Below are 16,352 nucleotides of genomic sequence, written 5' to 3'. Positions count from 1 at the left end.
TATCTTAGAAAACAATAAATACGGGAACATTAAATTATATTACATGAAAAAAGGGCAGAAGATGAAGGAGTTTCAAGAAATCTTCGCCAGAAGCCCATTACCTTTATATAGATGCTTGATTTATATTCCCGAAGCCAAATTAAATCCATCAGAATATAACCTATGACTATGATTAAAAAACTGGTTTTCATGTTTACTCAAATGTTGAAGAAAGTATGCCCCTCCGTCTTTTAAGTAACAAAACCCATGTGCAGAGTTCACATAAACTACGAAAAGAAAACAACCTAAGAAGCTATTTAAATTCCATACGAAACCTGTCGCTGAATTAAATGTCCCTCTCGGGAACTAATATGACCTCTTGGTAACCAAACCAAAGGTTAAGCAAAACACAAACTCTCCAGAATCTAATCTAAGATATCACAACTCGATGACCCCAGGTCAAATTGTTGTTTTTGGCTAGAAAAAAAAACGAATGAAATGGAATAACTTACCAACAACTGAAAGGAAAATAATACGACTTATTTTTGGTTCTGAAGAGACTTGACATTCGTAGTCGCCGGTGTCTGAGCTTTTTACACCTCTTATCTGAAGTGTCCATGTATCGTGTACTGCTGAATGGACAACGATTATTCTTGTGTCAGCAATAAACGATTCTTTATCTACTGCCAACAGGTGGGCGTCACTCTTTCGTATCCAAGATACCTGAAAGCAAATTTGATATAACTTCGGAAAGATGCACGAACTGTTTGGCACGAAGAAACAGAAAAGGGCATTAGTTGAAACTTTCAGGAAATGTGGAAAAATGTGGCTTTTTTCATCATTAGGCATCATTAAATTCTTTTCAAACTCTGTTCGGTGCAAGTTTGTCCTAATTTTTAAAAAGGTGTGGTAAAGAAGCTAAGGTAAATCTTCCTCAATACAAATAGGTTTTTGTAACAGAACACTAAAAAATTAATATTTGCAAACGGCTGGCTATCGAACGGAAGATTATTGATGATTATTGATTATTAAAAGATACGAATTAGTAAAAAAAGAATTAGTAAAAGATATGTCGTGAAAATTGAATTTCACAACAATTTTTTTTAATTTGTTCAAATTGTTTTCAAGGAATAATATCAAATATTACTGCTTCGTAGTCTAAGATAGACAATCATTTTATTATACGTGTTTTCGACATACTTAGTTAGATGAATAAAATTTAATAGTATTTGCCTTTAAATTTGATTATATAACATAAATAAGCATATAGTTATACATATATTTTTTTTACATTGTATTTTTATTATATTACTTTTTATTATAGTTTTGATTGTTTTTGTTGTACCAATTAGTAGGATCTTGAAAGTTGTACCGAGACAACAAAAAAGAAAGTTGTACCGAGAAACAAAAGACTAATATATATGACTCTTACTGGTTTTCACAAGCTTTGATATCGATAAATTTTAGTATATGAAGAATATGAAAAGTAAAACGTTGAAAACTAAAGATTTGTTTGAAGGAGAGATGGAATAAACATAGATTTTCCTTTCAATTTGTTCCGGTTCGAAACTCATTCTATGCCTCCATTTTTGAAACAAATTTGTTCCAAAAACTGCACTTTTTGGAACATGTATTTACGAGACTAGCTCAAATAAACTGAACAACTTTAGAAAAACGAATTCTGAAAAAACTTTTTACTGAAAACACTAACCAACGCAGATAACAAGATTTTTCTTAGGAGCAAACAAGTCTATGAGTATTCTGCAGAAAACAAAAGACTAATATATATGGCTCTTACTGGTTTTCACAAGCTTTGATATCGATAAATTTTAGTATATAGTGACAACCTTAAACAGCTCACTTTTCAGTAAAGCGCTAATTCTTCAAAATTCTTATTACTCCTGAATTAACTTGTTAATTTCAAATTGCGGTTATTTTGTAACTAAAAGTTTTGTAAATTATGCAAGACTACACCCTCTTTCTAGACCAATCGGAGAGCTAGAAATACTAACGGGTGTTGCATTACCGGACTCCCTGGAATTTCAGCATTGAATTTTACGTAGCTTCTTTATCTGCTATGACACAATTTTACCTCGTGAACATTCCTTGATAACATATTATCATTAATTCCCAGGCAGGATGATGTGTAATTGATACAGACATGAATTACGTAAACTTATAGGGCTTCGATTGTGTAAGAATTCATGACAGAAAAATCAAAACACTTCATAGGAATTTAAAATGTACCTGTGCACAGTTGCCAGAACAAAGGAAACATCAGAGATTAGTTGACATTTTAGGGGATTATTTGGGGTGAGACAGTTTGAGACATGTGACTTGACCTAGCTTTACTTCTTGGCTGTGGTCGCTATAATAGACAAGTACATAATATGCGATTAGTGAGACGGTTATGGATTTGAACCATTAAGGACCGCAACCACCAATGAACCTAGCCACCAAGGACCTCAACCTCCAAGGTTCCCTCTCCCCAACCTCCAAGGGGTCCCTCCCTACAACTTTTTGGGCCCACCCCCCAATTTTTTATACTTTTTTGAAGTTTTTATTTAACTTTTTTTTTTCATGTCTTAGAATTACATAAAACATACTTAAAGCATAAAAATTCACACTTGTGCTTGATTTCTTAACGTATGTGGATGTGTGATGTCTATAACCTATGATTTTGGGTGCTTGGTTTACTATTTCACACTTTTCCGACCTAGGTTTATTAGCCTGTCGTAGGTGTGTGTTGTCTGAAATATGTGATTTGGAGTGTTTGGTTCACTCATTTAGGCTTTTCTTAGCTATGTTTCTTAACCTTTCGTAGGTGTGTGTTGCATGAAACTTATGATTTGCGATGTATAGTTTGCTATTTAGGACTTTACTGAGCTAGCTTTTCTAACAATTCGTAGGTGTATGTTGTCTGAAACCTATTATATGGGATGCTTGGTTTACTATTTCGCACTTTTCTGGGCTAGGTTTCATAGCCTTTCATAGGTGTATATTGTATGAAACCCATGATTAACTTTAATATATTTTGGAGGTGAGGTATGATCCAAGGCCTCATTTTGTACATTTTTGCATATTTTTTTAATAAAGTTGGATTTTAGTTTTCGGAAATAAGAATATCCTTGTTTAGAATACATATGATTTTATTAATAATACTTGATTTTTTAATAAAGTTGGCTTTTAGTTTGAAGAAATAAGAACACCCACGTTGAAAATACCTATGATTTTATTAATAATATTTGATTTTTTAATAAAGTTGGGTTTTAGTTTTCAGAAATAAGAACACTCTCGTTTAAAATACATGTAATTTTATTAATAATATTTGATTTTTTAAAATAAAGTTGGGTTTTAGTTTTCAGAAATTAGAACGTCCAAGTTTAAAATATATCTGATTTTATTAATAAAAATTGACTTTTTTTTAATAACTGGGTACATTTTTGCATATTTTTTCAATAAAGTTGGGTTTTAGTTTCAAGAAATAGAACATCCCAGTTTAAAATACATCTGATTTTATTAATAACGTTTGATTTTTTTTAGTAAAGTTGGGTTTTAGTTTCATGAAATACGAACATCCACGTTTAAAATACATATGATTTTTTTAATAATATTGAATATTTTAATAGATTTGGGTTTTAGTTTTCGGAAATAAAAACACCCACGTTTAAAATACATCTGATTTTATTAATAATATTTGATTTTTAAATTAATTAGGTACAAATTTGCACTTTTTTTAGAATTAAGCTGCGTTTTAGTTTTCAGAAATGAGAGCATCCAAGCTTAATATACATACAATTTTATAAATTATACTCGATTTCATTTAATAAAGTTGGACTTTAGTTTAAAACACACAAATTTTAACGTTTAAAATATGTATGATTTTATTCAAAATATTTGATATTTTAATAAAATTGGCTTTTATTTTTCGGAAATAAGAACACCCACGTTTAAAATACATGTGACTCTATTAATAATATTTGATTTTTTAACAAAGTTGGGTTTTAGTTTTCAGAAATAAGAACACCCACGTTTAAAATAAATGTGATTTTATTAATAATCTTTGATATTTTTTTAATAAAGTTGGTTTTTAGTTTTCAGAAATAAGAACATCCATGTTTAAACTATGTCTTATTGTGATATTAATATTCTATTTTCAAACGAAGTTGCATTTTGATTTTAAAAAACAAGTAGTCCACTGTTTTAAGATACATTGATTTTAGTATTAATATTTGATTTTTCTAATTATGGTTGGAATCAGTTTTTAGAAACAAAAACATCCTTTTTTAAAATATTTCTGATTTTATTAATATTATTTGATTATTTTTAATAAAGTTGGATGTTATTTTTAGGAAATAAGAACATCCATGTTTAAAATACATTTGATTTTGTAAGTCTGAGAGGATGATAAGTCTTATTCAACTTGCCATAAATGTTAGAATAACATCACAGGTATCAGTCTATTGAAACAGTTAGCGATGTCAAGAAGATTTTATGACTTCAATGTTTGGTTTACTATTTTAGACTTTTCTTAGCAAGGTTTCTTAAAATTTCGTAGGTGTGTGTTGCATGAAACTTATGATTTGGGATGTCTAGTTGCTATTTGGGACTTTTTTTTTAGCTAGATTTCCTAATCTTTCGTAGGTGTATGTTGTCTGAAACGTATAATGTGGGATGCTTGGATTACTGTTTCGCACTTTTCTGAGCAAGGTTTCATAACCTTTCATAGGTGTATATTGTATGAAACCCATTATTAACTTTAATATTTTTGGGAGGCGGGGGATGATCCAATGCCTCATTGGGTTCATTTTTGCATATATTTTAATAAAGTTGAGTTTTAGTTTTCAGAAATATGAACATCCCAGTTTAAATACATCTGATTTTATTAATAACATTTGATTTTTTTTAATAAAGTTGGGTTTTAGCTCGAGGAAATACGAACCTCCATGTTTAAAATGCATATGATTTTTTAATAATATTTGATATTTTAATAAAGTTGGGTGTTAGTTTTCGGAAATAAGAACACCGAAGTTTAAAATACATGTGGTTCTATTAATAATATTTGATTTTTTTATAATTTTGGGTTTTAGTTTTCAGAAAAAAGAACACCAACGTTAAAAAATACATGTGATTTTATTAAAATATGGTTTTATTAATAATATTTGATTTTCTTATAAAGTTGGGTTTTAATTCTCAGGAATGAAAACATCCATGTTTAAAATACATCTGATTTTATTAATAATATTTGATTTTTTTTCAATAATTAGGTAAATTTTTGCATTTTTTTAATACAGTTGGGTTTTAGTTTTCAGAAACATGAATATCCCAGTTTAAAATACATCTGATTTTATCAACAACATTTGATTTTTTAGTAAATTTGGGTTTTAGTTTCAAGATATACGAACTTCCACGTTTAAAATACGTCTGATTTTATTAATAATACTTGATTTTTCAATAAAGTTGGGTTTTAATTTTCAGAAATAAGAACACCCGCGTTTAAAAAACATGGATTTTATTAATAATATTTGATTTTTTAATAAAGTTGGGTTTTAGTTTTCAGAAATAAGAACGTCCATGTTTAAAATAATCTGGTTTTATTAATAATATTCTATTTTCTAACAAAGTTGGGTTTTAGTTTTCAGAAATAAGAACATCCATGTTGAAAATACATCTGATTTTATTAATAATACTTGATTTTTTTTAATAAAGTTGGGTTTTAATTTTCAGAAATATGAACATCCCAGTTTAAAGTATATTTGATTCTATTCATAACATTTGATTTGTTTTAAATTAAGCTGGGTTTTAGTTTCAAGAATTACGAACATCCATAGTTAAAATACATCTGATTTTATTAATAATATTTAATTGTTTAATAAAGTTGGGTATTAGTTTTCAGAAATAAGAACACCCCCGTTTAAAATACATGTGATTCTATTCATAATATTTGATTTTTTAATGAAGCTGGGATTTAGTTTTCAGAAATAAGAACGTTCAAGTTTAAAATACTCTGGTTTTATTAATAATATTTTATTTTCTAACAAAGTTAGGTTTTGGTTTTCAGAAATCAAAGCATCCACGTCGAAAATACCACTTATTTTATTATTAATATATGATTTTATTAATTGATTTGTGAATCAATTTTAAGAATTGCGAGAATATCTGATTTAAATAAACCTGATTTTATTAATCTTATTTGATTTTCTTTAAAGTTGGGTTTTATTTTTAAAAAATATGAACACCTGATTTTTTAATAAAGTTGGGTTTTAATTTCCAGAAATGCGAACATCCCCGTTTAAAATACATGTGATTTCATTAATAATATTTGATTTTTTTAAAAAGTTGTGTTTTAGTTTTTGGAAACAAGAACACCCACGTTTAAAATACATGTGATTTTATTAATAATACTTGATTTTTGTAAAATAAAGTTAGGTTTTAGTTTTCTGAAATTTGAACACCCGCGTTTCAAAATACTGACTTTATTAATAATATTTGATTTTTTAATAAAGTTGGGTTTTATTTTCCGGAGATAAGAACATCCATGTTTAAAATGCATCTGATTTTATTAATAATATTTGTTTTTGAATAAAGTTGGGTTCAGAAATAAGAAAATCTATGTTTAAAATACATCTGATTTTATTAATAATATTTGATTTTTTTAATTAAGTTGGGTCTTAGTTTTTAGAAATATGAACAACCACGTTTAAAATGCATCTGATTTTATTAATAGTATTTGATTTTTTTAATAAAGTTGGTTTTTTGTTTTCAGAAATATGAACACCTCCGTTTTAAAATACATATGATTTTATTAATAATATTTGATATTTTAATATAGTTGGGTTTTAGTTTTCGGATATAAGAATATCCACGTTTAAAATACATATGATTTTATTAAAAATGCTTGATTTTTTTAATAAAGTTGGGTTTTAGTTTTCAGAAATAAGAACATCCATGTTTAAAATACATCTGATTTTATTAATAATATAGGATTTTTTAATAAAGTTGGTTTTTAATTTCAGAAATATGAACATCCCAGTTTAAAGTACATCTGATTTTATTTATGACATTTGATTTTTTTTAATAAAGTTCGGTTTTAGTTTCAAGAATTACGATCATCCATGTTTAAAATACATCTGATTTTATTCATAAAATTTTGTTTTTAATAAAGTCGAGTTTTACTTTTCAGAAATAAGAACATCCAGGTTTAAAATACATCTGATTTTATTAATAATATTCTATTTTTGAATAAAGTTGGGTTTTAGTTTTCAGAAATAAGAACACACAGAAATTTTCTCAAAGACAAGAAAAAAGTTACAGTTAAATTCTAATTTTTTCTAAAGAAAATAAAAAAGCTTCCTCTTCAGTTCTTAATTTTCACAAAGAAATAAAAAAATTTAAGTTCGGTTCTAAACTTTTCCGTAGAAGATAGAAAAAAGTTATACTTTGGTTGCGAATATTCCACATGAAGACAAGAAGTTCCACTTTAATTCTAATTTTTCTCAGCGAAGTGAAGAAAAGTTCAAGTTCTCTTCTGAATTTTCTCAATGAAAAAGAAATAAGTTACAGATCAGTTCCAATTTTTTCCTAAGAAAAAAAAGGTTCCACTTCAGTTCTGATTTTTCTCAAAGAGATGAAAAAGTTCTGTTCCAAATTTTTCATAGAAGATAGATAAAAGTTATACTTTGGTTGTGAATATTCACCATGAAGATAAAGAGTTCCACTTTAATTTTGAGTTTTGTCACAGATGTGAAACAATTTTCAAGTTCTCTTTTGAAGATAAAAAGTTCCACTTTAATTCTGGGTTTTCTCAATAAAGTGATGAAAAGTTCAAGTTCTTTTCTAAATTTTCTCCAATGAAAAAAAAAGATAGAGATAAGTTCTAATTTTTCCAGAGAAAATAAAAAGGTTCCACTTCGGTTCTGATTTTTCTCAAAGAGGTGAAAAAAATTATCTGATTTTTCTCAAAGAGGTGAAGAATATTCGCCATGAAGATAAAGAAGTCCACTTTAATTCTGAGTTTTCTCAAAGATGTGCAAAAATGTTCAAGTTCTCTTCTGAATGTTTTTAAAGAAGAGAAAAAAAGTTAGCTCAATTCTGAATTTTACCAAAGAAGAGAAAAACTTCTACTTCAGTTCTTAATTTTTGAGACATGAAAAAATTTTAAAAGTTCTGTTCTAAATTTCTCCATAGAAGATAGAAAAGAAGTTACAGGTTAATTCTGAATAGGTTTTAGGAGGGATATTAAGAAAGAAACGTGTATTGAATTTTTAAGGTTAATTTAGACTATGTTACGTGCACGCAAGTAACCTAGTAAAATTTAGAATTAAAGTGGAACTTTTTATCTTAATGAAGAATATTCGCAACCAAAGTATAACTTTTTTCTATCTTCTAGGGAAAATTTAGAACAGAACTTTAAATATGTTTATGTCTTTGAGAATATTAAGAGCTGAAGCGGAAGCTTTTTCCTTTTCTTTAGAAAAAATTGCAATTTAACTGTAACTTTTTTCTTTTCTTTGAGAAAATTTCTGTGTGTTCTTATTTCTGAAAACTAAAACCCAACTTTATTCAAAAATAGAATATTATTAATGAATCAGATGTATTTTAAACCTGGATGTTCTTATTTCTGGAAACTTAAACTCGACTTTATTAAAAATAAAATATTATGAATAAAATCAGATGTATTTTAAGCATGGATGATCGTAATTCTTAAAACGGAAACCCAACTTTATTAAAAAAAAATCAAATGTTATAAATAAAATCAGATGTACTTTAAACTGGGATGCTCATATTTCTGAAAATTAAAAACCAACTTTATTAAGAAATCAAATATTATTAATGAAATCAGATGTATTTTAAACGTGGGTGTTCTTATTTCTGAAAACTAAAACCCAACTTTATTAGAAAATCAAGTATTATTAATAAAACCAGATGTATTTTTAACTTGGATGTTCTTATTTCTGAAAACTATAACCCAACTTTATTAAAATATCAAATATTATTAATAAAATCATACGTATTTTAAAACAGGGCGTTCATTATTCTGAAAACTAAAACACAACTTTATTTTAAAAAATCAAGTATTATTAATAAAATCACATGTATCTTAAACGTGGTTGTTCATATTTCCGAAAACTAAGACACAACTTAATTTTTTAAAAAAATTCAAATTTTATTATTAAAATCAGATATATTTTAAACGGTGATGTTCGTATTTCTGAAAATTAAAACCAACTTTATGAAAAAATTCAAATATTATTATTAAAACCAGATGTATTTTAAACATGGACGTTCTTATTTCTGAAAACTAAAACTCAACTTTATAAAAAAAATCAAATATTATTAATAAAATAAGATATATTTTAAACATGGATGTTCTAATTTCCAAAAACTAAAACCCAACTTTATTAAAATATCTAATATTATTGATGAAATCAGATGTATTTTAAAGCGGGGGTTTTCATATTTCTGAAAACGAAAACCTAACTTTATTAAAAAAAAGCAAGTATTATTAATAAAATAACATGTGTTTTTAACGTGGGTGTTCATATTTCCAAAAACTAAAACCCAACCTTATTAAAAAATCAAATATTAATAGTAAAATCAAATGTATTTTAAACGGGGGTGTTCGCATTTCTGAAAATTGAAACCCAACTTTATTAAAAAATCAGTTGTTCTTATTTCTGAAAACTAAAACCCAACATTATTTAAAAAAACAAATATTATTAATAAAATCAGATGTATTTTAAAAGTGGATGTTTTTATTTCTGAAAATTAAAACCCAACTTTATTAAAAAAAATTAAATACTATTAATAATATCAGATTATTTTAAACATGCATGATCTTATTTCTGAAAACTAAAACCCAACTTTATTAGAAAATCAAATATTATTAATAAAACCAGATGTATTTTAAACATTGACGTTCTTGTTTCTGAAAACTAAAACCCAATTTTATTAAAGAATCAAATATTATTAATAAAATTATATGTGTTTTAAACGGGGGTATTCTTGTTTCTGAAAAATAAGACCCAATTTTAATAAAAAATCAAATTTTATTAATAGGATCAAATGTATTTTGAACGTGGGTGTTCTTATTTCCGAATATTAAAACCCAACTTTATTAAAAAATCAAATATTGTTAATAAATCATATGTATTTTAAACTTGGATGTTCGTATTTGAAGAAACTAAAACCCAACTCCATTTTTTTTTAAATCAAATATTATTGATAAAATAAGATGTATATTAAACTGGGATGTTCATATTTCTTGAAACTAAAACCCAACTTTATTTAAAAATATGCAAAAATGTACCCAGTTATTAAACAAAAATCAAATATTGTTTATAAAATCAGATGTATTTTAAACATGGATGTTCTAGTTTCTGAAAATTAAACCCAACTTTATTATAAAATCAAATATTATTAATAAAACCAGATGTACTTTCAACGTGGACGTTCTTATTTCTGAAAGCTAAAACCCAACTATATTACAAAAAATTAGACATTATTAATAAAATCACATGTGTTTTAAACGAGGGTATTCTTATTTCTGAAAAATAAAACCCAACTTCATTAAAAATCAAATATTATTAATAAAATCAGATGTATTTTAAACGTGGGTGTTCTTATTTTCGAAAACTAAAACCCAACTTTATTAAAATATCAAGTATTATTAATAAAATCACATGTATTTTAAACATGGATGTTCGTATTTCTTGAAACTAAAGCCCAACTTTATTAAAAAATCACGTATTATTAATAAAATCTAATGTATTCTAAACGTGGATGTTCTTATTTACGAAAACTAAAACCCAACTTAAAAAAAAAATTTGCAAAAACGTACCCAATGAGGCCTTGCATCATCCCTCACCTCCCAAAAAAATATTAAAGTTAATATTGGGTCTCATACAATATACACCTGTTAAAGGCTATGAAAGGTAGCTCAGAAAAGTGTGAAATAGTGAACCAAGCATCCCAAATCATAGGTTTCAGACAAGATACACCTACGAAAGGATAGGAAATCTAGCTCAGAGAAGTCCAAAGTAGCAAACTAGACATCTCCAATCGTAAGTTTCATGCAACACACACCTATGAAAGGTTATGAAACCTAGCTAATAAAAGTCTAAAATAGTAAAAAAAACATCCCAAATCATAGGTTTCAGACAACACTTACCTACGACAGGCTAAGAAACCTAGGTCATAAAAGTGCGAAATAGTAAACCAAGCACCCCAAGTCATATGTTTCAGACAACACACATCTACAAACGTTAAGAAATCTAGCTTAAATGTGAATTGTTTAAGCTTTTAGTAGGTTTTACGTCATTCTAAGACATGTAAACAAAGTTGAAATAAAATTATCATGTTAAAAAAACAATCCCTTGGAGGTTGGGGAGAGAGGTCTTTTGAGGTTGAGGTCCTTGTTGGCTGGGGTCACTTGTGGCTGCGGTCCTTGATGGTTCAAATCCATAACCATCTCACTAATCCTATATTATGTACTTGTTCATTCTAAGACATGTAAAAAAAGTAGAAATAAAATGATCATGTTAAAAAAATTAACTACAAAAAAGGTATGAAAAATGAGGGGATGGGCCCAAAAAGTTGGAGGGAGGGGGCCCCTTGGAGGTTGGGGAGAGGAACCCTTGGAGGTTGAGGTCCTTGGTTGCTAGGGTCAATGATGGTTGCGGTTCTTGATGGTTCAGATCCATAACCATCTCACTAATTCCATATTGTGTACTTGTCTATTATAGCGACCACAGCCGAAAAGTAAAGCTAGGTCAAGTCACATGTCTCAAACTGTTTCACCCTAATTAATCCCCTAAAATGTCAATTAATCTCTAACGTTTCCTTTGTTATGGCAACTGTGCACGGATACATTTTAAATTCCTATGAAGCCTATTGATTTTTCTGTCATGAATTCTTACACAATCGAAGCTCTATAAGTTCAACGTATTTCATGTCTGTATCAATTACACATCATCCTGCCTGGAAATTAATGATAATATGTTATCAAGGTAAAATTGTGTCATAGCAGATAAAGAAGTTACGTAAAATTCAATGCTGAAATTCCAGGGAGTCTGGTGATGTAACACTCGTTAGTATTTCTAGCTCTCCGATTGGTCTAGAAAGAGAGTGTGGTCTTGCATAAATTATGTTAGCCCGAAATTAGAGAAGTTTCTCTACTATAATTACTAAGATGCAGTAAAGAAGTAAGAAAGTGACAAGTTTTACTATTAAACTGTCTATTTAGTATTTACATTGGAATTGTCGTACCACTAAACAAATGGCTTCGGGAAAATCAGCTTTTGATCTGGAATGCTGCTCTGATATGACGACAACGGACAAATTTATTCCTAATAGTCAACTGTTGGGCACATTTCGAGGAATGTGGAAAATAGGAAAAACATACGGATATTTAAAACAAGGATATTTACGAATGAGCAAATAGCATATATAGACACTTGAGGGCCTGGTTGGATCCAAGACCTCCTTCTATCGTTCTGGCCTAACTCTCGTGCATAGAAGAAGCTCCTTAGCCAGAATAGAATCGTAGATAAACAGAGTTTCCTTGCAAAAATGTTGTGTCTAAAAAATATCGTTTTTTTACTGGCTTAAAACTTCCTATAAAATTGTCAATTAAGGGTTAATTTCTTGTTACTACCATAGAATAGTACAAGACCTCCATCTAGCTGGTGCATTTGTACATAGTATTGAAACATAAGGCCATTTATGTCTCCGTAAATAATGTTCCTGTCTAATAATATGATTAGCTTACGAAAATATGTCATAAGAAAAAATCAATGGAATTCAAGGATATATTTAACACGTAAGTATAGGGCAGCAATCTATTTTTTCTCTTCAGTAGAGTAGAATTCTGACAGTAGAGCTAGATTCTACACAAAAACATGTATTTTTAACATATTTTGAATAAATTGTGACGGTTTTGCTGTCAAAGGTCGATTTTCTGATTAACTTCAAAAGAAAGCCTTCGATGCTTAAATAATTAATATCCTTTTACAAATTTCAAACGCATGCCTGACTGCTCATTGGCTTAATAGTGTCTCCTAGTTAAGAAATAATCTGAATTTCCAAAGGAAGAAAATATACTCTTTTAGGATAACACGTGCCCTTAAGGGGCTTTGACATCAGATTCCAGGCTTTTATGGGAAAACTTTTTAGTGGAATAAATCAAAGGTCATGGATGAACATCTTCACATAGGAAATCTTTGAATAAATATATTGAATAATAACCAATCGCATTAATAATCCTTTTACCGTTACCTTTATGTCCTGTTTTAAAAATTTAACTTTAACTTTTGTGTAACAATGCTTAAAGAATGACAATCGTCCCTTAAAAATTGCACCCTTTAACAACATTTCTCAGGAAGTTGGGGGAGGATTTGGGATATCAGAAATAAACTTTATCTTCATCATTTTCACTGTTATCAAGGGGTTAAATGAAAAGATATTTTTACAATGATATCCTCCATGAGTCCTTTGAGGAAAGGAGAAGAGTAAGAGGTCCCCCCCCCCCAGGAAATGAGAACATATTTAAAAAATTGGAAATGAAAAATATTAAAATTTAAATCTTGGTAAAATAAAGCTTCTGGTAGCAGCCCACCCACACTAAAAAGTTTTCTAGTGATACTCACTACCTTCCCCCCCCTCCCTCGACCTTTTGTGCATGTAAGCACATCAATTCAAACTTTTATGCTACACCTATAATATATCTTCAAGAAAAAGGGAGCTATCACCCTTTAGCAGCCATGTTACGGGCTTAGTCCAAGACAATTCTTTCGAATAAAAGGAGATTAGACGTAAGATTCTAGCCCCCTCCCCCTTCACTCCTATATTTATCTAAGAAATTCAAAGAAAGTCCGAATGCTTGAGCGTTTTGAGAGTTCACAACTCTTTAAAGTTCAGGCATCCTCCCCAGCACAAGGTAACTGGCTTTCCTTCATAATATCTTATTCACGGTCATACACCATTGTTCATAGCCTTTATGCTAAACGCCGTCTCGTTCTTTGCGCTAAAGTTTGACACTTTCTCACAACTCTATTTTTTTTTAACAATAAAAACTTTAGCGTAAAGAGCGAGACGTTGAGGAGAGGACAGTGCCTTTCATATACGAAATAATTTCTGTTCGTTTTAAGTTTTAATGTCGCTCCTTACTTTTAATTAAAAAAACTGGTTCTCTTATTTAATTGCGGATAAGAGCTTGAAATCTCTACTGTATGGTCTCTGATACGTTGAACCTGATGGTGTGATTTTCATTAAGGTTCTATGACTTTTTGGGGATGTTTCCCCCTTTTTTCGAAAATAAGGTAAATTTTCTCAGCGTAACTTTTCGCGAAACTTTTGATTGGTAAGAGTAACCTTGATGAAACTTATATATTTGAAACCAGCATAAGAATCTGATTCTTTTGATATACTTATTGGCATCAAAATTCCGTTTTTAGAGCTGCGGTTACTATTGAGCCGGATCGCTCCTTACTTACAGTTCGTTACCACGAACTGTTTGATAATTCTCATCAAGACCGCTCTACTTTTTTTTAGTGTTATCTTTTTTTTTCAAAAACAAGGCAACTGATCTCAGGCTCGTTACTTTTCGTGGGTAACATCACACTTAAGCAAATTTGAAATATTTGGAATCACCATGGAATTCACCATGGAATCACCAATGGAATCAATATTTGGAATTTCAGCAGTGTGGAAAAGCTTAGCTGTTTTCACCAATTTACTTATGCTTCCTTTTATCAACTCTGGGTCCTCGCCCCTCGGAATGCACGAAATGTACGATCTTCGGAGATATTAATTTTATATTTGGATCATTCTGATTAAAATAACTACCTTGAAATTATGATAAACTTATGTGCCTGGTCACGATAGTTTACCCAATTATTTGGTTTGGGAAGGCGGTCAGTAGCGTGACTGCAAGGTCAGCCAGAGTCGACCTAGTTTTAAATGTACCTGGAGAAACCTGGGGAAGGTAAACAGGAAGGGTGTGTGAAACTACAGGATGGTTGGCCCCCAACCCCCACTGCACGTCTTGTCTGACGGGCCAAGAAACGGAGATCAGCACCGCCGGTAGGGACTGTAAAGTCCAATGCCGCATTCTTTACCTTTTCTTGATGGGTTCTGGTTGTAAATCAAGTGCATCGTTGATCTTCAATCGCTTTGAACTCTTGAAAGGGGATTAGAACCCCCAATTTCTGTTCAAGTGATACCTATTCCGAAATTTTACTATTACTGGTTTCATGCAATAACCCTGAATTAGAAAAAATAAATAAATATACACTCATACATGACAAAAAAAATATGAGATTTTGCTTTTTAGTAGTTAGGAGCTTCAAAAATCCCAATAAATGGTTCTTGTGTTTTCGACGGTGCAATTTTCGTCAAGATCGTTCACCTGTACGGTGCAATTTTCTTTAAGTTCGTTCAGCCTTAGGGTGCTTCCTCCTTTTCTAAAATTATGCGAATTTACTTAAGCTTATGACTTTTGATGGTTAGCTTTGGACTTAAGAATATACATATTTAGCATCCACATTAAAATTAGATTCTTTGTGTCTATGCTGTTACAAAAATTCCTTTTTTTTTAAGAGTTTCGCTTACTATTGGTTCGATTTGCTCTTTATTTACAGTTTGCTACAACAAACTAGTTGATTTAGTTTTAATTTATAACTTTCCAGAATATTCTTTTCTTTTCATATTATTATTGGTTCTATGCAATCACTAATATCGTCTTCAGAGATGCTTAGAGTTTCCATTATATTTTATATAAGAGATTTCAAAGTGCACTTGAACGAAATTTGACGAGGAATTGAAAGTCAAAAACAATAAGTAAACTCATAGCATAGACAAATTATATAGGTATTGACTGCTTTATTGTCTAGGAGCGGGCAATTTGAAGAATTGTATCGGACTTGCAGCGGTAGCTGCAACCAACTAAGGAACGAACCATGGCCCATTAAAATTGAAAAACATGTTTTAAAAATCAAACAGTTCGTGGTAATCAAATGTAAGTAAGGAGCTATGCGGCTCAATAGTAACCGAAACTCTAAAAAACAGAAACTTGATAACAATAGATACATTCAAAGAATCTAATGCTGGTGATTATTCAAAATATGCAAAATTCATCAAATTTAGTGTTAACCATCAAAAGTTACGAGCTTGAGAAAAATTGCCCAATTTCTAAAAAAGGGAGGAAACAACCTCAAAACATCAAATGATCTTAATAAAAATGACACCAGCAGATTCAGCATACCAGGGAACCCTCCTGTAGAGGTTCCTATGTACAAAAATGTGGAATTTTTAATTTTTTGCTGAAAGAAAAAAAATTGATGCGTGTTTTTTTTTTCTCGGGGGTGATCGCATCA

At 29.5% G+C, this 16,352-nt stretch overlaps 1 protein-coding gene across 1 annotated transcript in view; it reads right to left on the bottom strand.

The window, feature by feature from the left end:
- Positions 1-16,352, bottom strand: part of LOC148951479 (solute carrier family 12 member 2-like) — a 151,607-nt gene that overhangs the window by 97,754 nt on the left and 37,501 nt on the right. The window contains exon 3 of the mRNA XM_089091122.1: positions 492-702. Within this exon, the coding sequence (XP_088947248.1) occupies positions 492-702 (211 nt within the window). The remainder of the gene's footprint in view (positions 1-491; positions 703-16,352) is intronic.

Source organism: Artemia sp. Qi Xiang Cuo, chromosome 6 (genome assembly GCF_049724085.1).
Source record: "Artemia sp. Qi Xiang Cuo chromosome 6, ASM4972408v1, whole genome shotgun sequence".
Lineage (NCBI taxonomy): Eukaryota > Metazoa > Arthropoda > Branchiopoda > Anostraca > Artemiidae > Artemia > Artemia sp. Qi Xiang Cuo.
This window is presented reverse-complemented; position numbering and strand designations above follow the sequence as displayed.